General features: G+C 54.4%; 1 protein-coding gene across 1 annotated transcript; it reads left to right on the top strand.

Moving 5' to 3' along the window:
• The first annotated feature begins 832 nt into the window (after positions 1 to 832).
• Positions 833 to 6,790, top strand: TCF15 (transcription factor 15). The gene is made up of 2 exons (XM_059896730.1): positions 833 to 1,410; positions 6,100 to 6,790. Exons 1-2 carry the CDS (start codon positions 892 to 894, stop codon positions 6,172 to 6,174), a joined length of 594 nt encoding a protein of 197 aa, XP_059752713.1. The 5' UTR covers positions 833 to 891; the 3' UTR covers positions 6,175 to 6,790.
• Positions 6,791 to 7,745: the final 955 nt, after the last annotated feature.

Here is a 7,745-nt window from a genome sequence, read left to right as displayed (position 1 = left end):
GCACAACCATTTTGGTGGTAGGACCTCAACCAAAATGTCAACTCTGTGAAAGCAAAGAGTTTGTTTTGTTCACATCTCTATTCTCACCTAAAACCATGCCTGGCATAGCAGGGACCCAATAAATATTTGTTGAATAAATGAATGAATGAATGGAGTTACTGGCGTTTGTGTGTTTTGTTTTTGTTTTGCTTTTTTTTTTTTTTTTTTTTTTAAGTTTGTCGTCAGGGATGTGACACCATCAAGCCCTTATTTGGAAAGTTTATAGTGTTTCTCCAACTGTTCTCCACTGACACCACCATCCTGTACATAATGCAGAATCCTGGGTCGGTTGAATCAGATTGGGGGGAATCCGGGAATTTATCAAGTCAAAAGCCCCCCCTTCCCTAATTCTTACACGAAAGTTGCAGAACCACAGTATTAGAATTTGAGGAAGGAAAAACCCGAGCTGGTTTCTCTACAATCTTCTTTTCGAACGAGGAAACTGAAGCCAGGAGAGGAAAAGGGACCTGCCCGAAGCCTCCCTGCGGTCTAGGCTGAAGATGAGTCCGGATCGGGGAACAGCCCACTCCACCCACCCAACCCATTCCGACCCCCGGCTTTTGCCCCGCTCGCCCGCGGGGATCCAGAGCCTTCAGGGCGGGCCACCAGCTCGCGGGCCGCTTTCAACCTGGGGAACTGGGGCGAAAGGCCCGTAGCCATTGGCCGGGGCGCGGCGGGCGCCTCCCCATTGGCCAGGGCGGAGCCCCCCGCCCCGGCCGGGGCGGCCTCGGGACTGGCCCCTCCCTCGGCTATAAGGCGGTGACCGGCTGAGCCGTGGGAGCGCGCGGGAGCGCTCGGCGGGGCGCGGCAGACGCTGGGACGCGGCGCACCAAGGGAAGCGGCCGGCCGCCCATGGCGTTCGCGCTGCTGCGCCCCGTCGGCGCGCACGTGCTGTACCCGGACGTGCGGCTACTGAGCGAGGACGAGGAGAACCGCAGCGAGAGCGACGCCTCCGACCAGTCGTTCGGCTGCTGCGAGGGCCTGGAGGCGGCACGGCGCGGCCCGGGCCCCGGAGGCGGGCGGCGGACGGCCAGCAGCGCGGGCCCGGTGGTGGTGGTGCGACAGCGGCAGGCGGCCAACGCGCGGGAGCGGGACCGCACGCAGAGCGTGAACACGGCCTTCACGGCGCTGCGCACGCTCATCCCCACCGAGCCGGTGGACCGCAAGCTATCCAAGATCGAGACGCTGCGCTTGGCGTCCAGCTACATCGCGCACCTGGCCAACGTGCTGCTGCTGGGCGACGCGGCCGACGACGGGCAGCCGTGCTTCCGAGCGGCGGGCACCGCCAAGAGCGCGGTCCCAGCCGCCCCCGACGGCGGCCGCCAGCCGCGTTCCATCTGCACCTTCTGCCTCAGCAACCAGCGCAAGGGGGTGAGTGCGCGCGGCGCTCCAGTACTGCGGCCGCAGGGTCAGGGAACGGGCCTCTTACGGAGCAAAAGAGGGGCCGAGACCCCAATGAAGAGAGGGGGAAGAGACGTGGAGTCGTCGAGGGTGCGGCCCTCCAGGCCCAGAGTTTGGTGTGGAACAGAACCGCTCACAATGTTCCCCAAACAAGGGGTGCAGGGAAGCCCAGAGCTCGGGCGTGATTTAGAGGATGGAGATTGCTCATCGAAGGACACCCCCTCCCACTAGGAGTGTGCTGGGAAGAGCGTGTGGGGAAATCATAACAAAGGCTATCATTTATTGAGCTCTTCCTATGTACGGGCGCGCATTCCTGGTCTTTCTTTTTACCTTCACAAGAACCCCATCAGGCAGGTAGTTCTGCCCGTTTTATGACTGGTGAGGACCTGGGGCTCAGAGGGGTGCCCACATTACTCAGCTCGAAAGCCAGAATGCAGGCTCTGGGTTTGCTGGGTATGTGTTGCCCTGAGCTGCCCTTACCGTAAAATAATTGTCCCGTATCCTGAGACTGACCCAAGGGCAGGAGACTGAGAAGAAAAGGGGATGCACACCCCCAGTCAAGAGCCTGAGGTACCCAGCTGATGAGCAGTAGGTGTGAAGGAGGGGGTCTCTTGAGGATACCCAGCCCCCAAAGAGATGGAGTGCTGGGGAAGGGCACTGTTGAGCCAGCCGGGCAGAGCTGGAGGTAAGCTCCTGTGGTCTGTCCTAAGGAAGGATGAGAACCAGGCTGGTAGGGGACGGACGGGGGTGAGTAGCAGCAGAGGTTGCTGGGGGCTGCTCCTGGTTGAAAGCTGGTTCTCCTGCACAGGCCCCAAGGAGCCTGCTTCACCCCCAGCCTTTCCCCTTTCTGGCCTGGGCTTTTCTTAGAATAAGGAGGCTTGTCTTGTGACAGCTTTGGATTCTAGCAGCTACTATTTACAGCTGGGGAAACTGAGGCTGAGAGAGTCCCTGACTGGCCCGTGGCCTTTTGGAAAATGAAAGAGCATGGGGGCACAGGGAACTCAGTATTCTGTAATAACCTAAATGGGAAAAAAATTTGAAAAAGAATAGATACATGTATAGGTATAACTGAATCACTTTGCTGTACACCTGAAACTAACACAACATTGTTAATCAACTATGCTCCAGTATAAAATAAAAATTTAAAAAAAAAAAAAAAAGGCATGGGGGATTGGAGTCACGCCTCTGGGTCCCCTAGTCTTTGGTTCTCACAACTTCCCCAGCTCCCCTCTTCACTCTGTTCTGGGGAAGCCTCTGTGTCCTGGCCTCAGACCACCCCCTTCTGGCCTCTCACCTGCCATTGTTGCCTCAGTTTCCCTAAGTCAGTCTTTTTCGGTTCAGATTTGAACTCTCTCCAGGGTCCCTGATCCTCCCAGCTGTGGGCCCTGGTCTGTGGGCCCTCGGCAATACTCCCTGACTGCTTTTCACCTATTCACTCAGTTCAGCAAACCTTAACTACCCGACAGCTGTTTTTTGTCGACTCAGAAAACATTCCCAGAGAAGCAGGTTGTGGATGCCCATCCGCCGCCGTCAGGAACTCCCAGTGCGGGCCCAGGGCAGGGCCTGGAGGTGAAAACAGGGATGTTGTGGTCTGATGGGGAGGGGGGTGCACAAAGGGACTGTCAGGGCCAGAGGAAGCCCCTGACCCAGTGGCTAAGTTCCTGACAGAGGCTTGGGGATGGAAGCAGGCAGGTTGAGGCAGTAGGGGAAGATGTTCTAGGAGCAGGACACAGAGCTAGAGCCTAGAAAAGGAAAAGGGTAGACGTTGAAGGTGGCAATGCATACAGGGGAGGCGAAGACTGGCCAGTGACAGCAGTGTCAGCAGTCTTGATGAGCACTGATCTCTCGTGCTAAGCGCTCTCCACATGTTACCATTAAAACCCCCCCGCAGCTGGGGAAGGAGGTGCTCTGGTTATCCCCAACTGCTTAGAGATGATGTCACTGGTTCAGAGACACCGCCCATGATGGAGTCAGGATTCGAACTCAGGCCTGCCCAACTGGGATGTGGAAAAGGTTAGTATGGGAGGGCCCTGTAACAACAGGCCTGGGGAGAGGGTGTGTCCATCAGGTGCCTGCCCCCCACAGCAGGTAGGCTGGGGGCTTCTCTGCTGGTCTCAGGCCTGTCCCGCAGATCACAGGGCCTCGCCTGGGTCTGGCTGCTTCCCTGGGATCTGTATACAGGACCTAGAACCCAGCCAAATTTGGCTGTGGAAGCCATGCTCTCAAGCACACAGGCTCCTCTGGGAATAAGCAAAAGGGGTGATCCTGGCTGGCTCTGGCCCCCAAAGACTTGAGGACTCGACTAGAAGAAAACTGGCTGTCTTGGGGAGCCTGTGGGAGCCTTCCTTCTCAGCTTTGGTGACCAGAGAGCTCCAAGGCCCCAGACCCTATCCCTTCACCCTGAGCCACCACCTCATTCCCAGCTGGCTGGTCTGGGGTTGGGGTCACCATGGAAATAGCTCCCTGTAGCATCTTCCTGTTTAAGGAGGGGTTAGGTGTGGCCCTCTGTGGTAGAAATAGCAAGGGGAGGTGGAAAGGAGGTTCTTGTCTCTGCCCTGTTTTCCCTTTTGTTACCTGGGGGTGGCGGTCAGATAGGATCATCTTGTAAGGCCTTCCCCACTTGGCGTACCAGCTCAGGAGCAGAGGTGGCACAGAGGGCAGTGGGGCAAGGAGGTGCCATCACCAGATGATGCTGATGCTAATACTTGTGAACATTCATGGAACACTTACTATATCCCTGACACTGTGCTAAGGGCTTTACCTGCATTAACGTGTGTAATCCTCACAGTAACTAACTTTACACATGGGGAAACCGAGGCTCAATGAGCTGAAGTCACTTGCCTGAGGTCTGACAGGTAATCCAAGACAGAGCAGGGGTTGAAGCCCAGGTCTGTTTCACTCTAGCCACCTCCTAACTACAGTGCTTCCCAGAGCCCTTGGCGCTGAAGCACAAAGGGACAAAGAAGCTGGGGCCTAGTCAAGGCTTCTTCTAAATGCGTTTGGCAGTTTACAAGCCTCTTTCACAGCTGCGGTTGCATTTGATTGCACCCTGTGGTGGCAAGTAGAATCATTTTGTCCCCATTTCATAGATGAAGAAACTGAGGTTCAGGGAGCTGAACAGTCCCAGCATCCTCAGGGGACACAGGTCTCGCAATGACTGCCAGACTTGGGGTGGAGGTGGCTCTCCCTTACCCTGAGGACTTAAAGTGAAAAGGTGGGTGGCCGGTTTTCTGTCCTCCAACCTCAACACTGCACCCCCCACCCCCATCCGCCCTTCTCAGCCACTGTTGCCAGAGTTTGTCTGAGAAGCCCAAGCCCCAGGCTCTGCTGGGACTGTGGCCTCAGCCCTCAAAATAGCCCTGCCTGTGAATGAACACGCTGTCCCTGGGCCCGGAGAGCCTCAAGGGAGGCTGGGCTCGCATCTGGATGGATCTGCCCCAACCTGGGCCCAGGAGTGGAGCGGGGCAGCGGGCAGAGCTCCGAGATGGTCAGCTGTTTCTCTAGATGGCTGAGAAAAATGCCGGTCCCATTATCTCCTAGTCAGGCTCGGGGGTGAGCATTTACAGTGGGATTTCAGACACCATTGTGTCTTGGAAACGGGACAGACTGTTGGACAACATGGATTTTTCTAGCCCAGCCCTTTTTACCAACTGGCTGGGTGCCTCTGAGACAGTCATGCAACACTGGAGGCTGCAAAAGAGGGGGTACTCTAAGGTCTGTGATCTCGCTGGCTTACAGTGAGGATGAAACCCACATGTCAGACCTCAGAACAGTGGGTAGAGACTGCCCCTGCAGTGTGAGGGACAGGTGGCTTCCAGGGCTGCCACCATCAGCTCGTCTTCCAGTGGACACCCCTGATCCAAGCAGCGTTGGTTGGCAACTGCTCCACGCCAGTCCCTGGGCTGGAACTGGGACTACATAGTGAAAGACTTTCCCTGACCACCCCCTTGAGCTCCCAGCCTGATGGGAGAACACAAGAGAGATCCCATCTTCCCCTTCTGGGTTTTATCCTGGCCCCAGAAAGGCAAGAAGTGCTAGGCAATTGCAGGAATAGAGAAATCTTCCTAGAATAGGACCAGAGAGCATATTCCTGGCAGAGGGAACACCCTGAATGAAGGCAGGGAGGCCAGAATTCCAGAATCTACTTTTGAGGTTGACGAGTAGGCCACTGGGTATACAGCCAGGCAGTGGGAGAACCACTGTGGGGTGTGTTCTGCCCTTGAGTGTAAAATACTATGATTTAAACTATATTGGATTTTTTTTTAAGCAACAAATCGCACGAGGAAGAAATGAAAAAAGTAAAAAAGTATATAGAGTTAAAAAAAAAAAAAAAAAGGCTTCCTCCCATCCTGTCTCCTCATCACATTCCTCTCCTCTGAGGAAACCCGTTAGTGATTTCCCGTGTGCCCTTCTCTCTGGACATCTCAGCACACAGGAACATGCACTCAGTCCTTGCTTTCGTCCTTAAACGATATTAGTCCATAAAGAGTTAGTCATCCCCTGTTAGTCCATATAGAGTTTCTTCTGCCTTCTGCAAGAACTTGATTGTGCAGCTAACCGATTTTTTATCAAGTCCCCTGTTGCTGGACACAGAGGTTAGTTCCAGTGTTCATGATGACCCAACTGAACTCCCTAATACCTCTTTCTCTCTTCCTGCAGGGTAGCCGTCGTGACCTGGGGGGCAGCTGCTTGAAGGTGAGGGGGGTGGCCCCAGTTCGAGTGCCTCGGAGATGAGCCTGGACCCCTGTGTCATTTGCTCCAAGCAGGACCCTGAGAAGGAGGCCAGAGGCCAACCACTGGGCGAACAGGGGAAGACCCCAGGAGCTGAACCCAGGTCCCTTCTTTGTGTAGGGACCAGAGGACAATGGCCTGGGCCCATGACCCTCTGAGCAGGCCCCCTGGGACATCTCCACCCCACCCTGGAGAGCCGTGAGGACCCATCCAGCTGGCCCGAGCCCTGGCTGGTCAGAGACAAGGCAGAACTTTTGGAAAAACAAAGACTGTTGTTGACAGAGGATGTGTGCGTGTCTGTGCATGAGTGTGGGTGTGTGTATGAGAGAGAGAGAATTGATGGGTTTAAAATAAAAGGTATTTTTAAGTAAAAATTGTTCCCAGCTGAAGAAGGGAGGGGCCTGGGGACATCAGAGGTCAGAGGTGGCCCCTCTCCTGGACCTTGGAAGAGACACAGGTGTCACAGGTGCCACCCTGTGCCCTGGAGGGGGTGGAGCTGGGGGAAGGCAGGGGACCCCCCTCTCTAGAAATCGAGATAACCAATCTTTCCTCACTGTCTTCTTGAACAACTGTTGGGTGTCTGGTGTGGTTGGTAAAAAAAAAAAAAATCTTAATTTTATTTATTTTTGAATAAGGAATATATTCATCCACATGGTTCAAAATTCAAAAGGTACAAGAGGGTATGTGGTGAAAAGTCTCCCTCCCTCTTGTCCTCCGGCCACAGTTCTCCCGCCGCAGGCAGGCTCAGCCGCTAGTTTTTTTGTGACGTCCCTATTCCTTGTGAATAACCAAGCAAATACAGAAATATACATATATGGTTTCTTCCACTCTTTACACAAACAGTAGCATATTGTACCCACTTTCTGCTCCGTGCATTTTTTTTTCCTTAATCTAGCTTGGGTGTTATCCCAAGTCAGTACATAAAGGTAAAGGGTATCTTCATTCCTTTAGTAGCTGTTTATTCCATTTTGTGAACATACCATACTTTAACCCATCCCTTATCCACGTCTTTACAAACAGGGCTAGGTAGGCACGTGGTTTTTCACATGTGCAAATGAGTGTGTGCTAACGGGATGCTTTTGCCCATGTTGGAGCTGAGACGATTTAAAGAAAAAATGACAGGGCTTCCCTGGTGGCACAGTGGTTAAGAATCCGCCTCCCAATGCAGGGGACACGGGTCCGAGCCCTGGTCCGGGAAGATCCCACATGCCGCGGAGCAACTAAGCCAATGCACCACAACTACTGAGCCTGTGCTCTAGAGCCCGAGAGCCACAACTACTGAAGCCTGCGCGCCCAGAACCGGTGCTCCACAACGAGAGAAGCCACTGCAATGAGAAGCCCGCACACCACAGTGAAGAGTAGCCCCTGCTCGCCGCAGCTAGAGGAAGCCCACGCGCAGCAATGAAGACCCAACGCAGCCAAAAATAAATAAATAAATAAATTTAAAGAAACAATGACATCCAAAGGCACGTGGCTGGCACATGGCAGGGTGACAATGTGAGGTCTGTCTACCTGTAAAGCCCAAAGTGAGCTTCCCTTGCCCTGGAGATGCCCCAGATTGGGTGCCAGCCCCT

The sequence above is a fragment of the Balaenoptera ricei genome, chromosome 15 (assembly GCF_028023285.1).
Source record: "Balaenoptera ricei isolate mBalRic1 chromosome 15, mBalRic1.hap2, whole genome shotgun sequence".
Taxonomy (NCBI): Eukaryota; Metazoa; Chordata; class Mammalia; order Artiodactyla; family Balaenopteridae; genus Balaenoptera; species Balaenoptera ricei.
Note: the sequence above shows the minus strand (reverse complement) of the source record. Positions and strands in the feature narration are given on the sequence as shown.

Excerpts from the sequence above, each read along its gene's own strand:
- TCF15 (XM_059896730.1), top strand. The coding sequence starts at position 892 with ATGGCGTTCGCGCTGCTGCGCCCCGTCGGCGCGCACGTGCTGTACCCG. Across the intron at positions 1,411-6,099 it reads TCAGCAACCAGCGCAAGGGG|GGTAGCCGTCGTGACCTGGG; the intron begins GTGAGTGCGCGC and ends CTCTTCCTGCAG.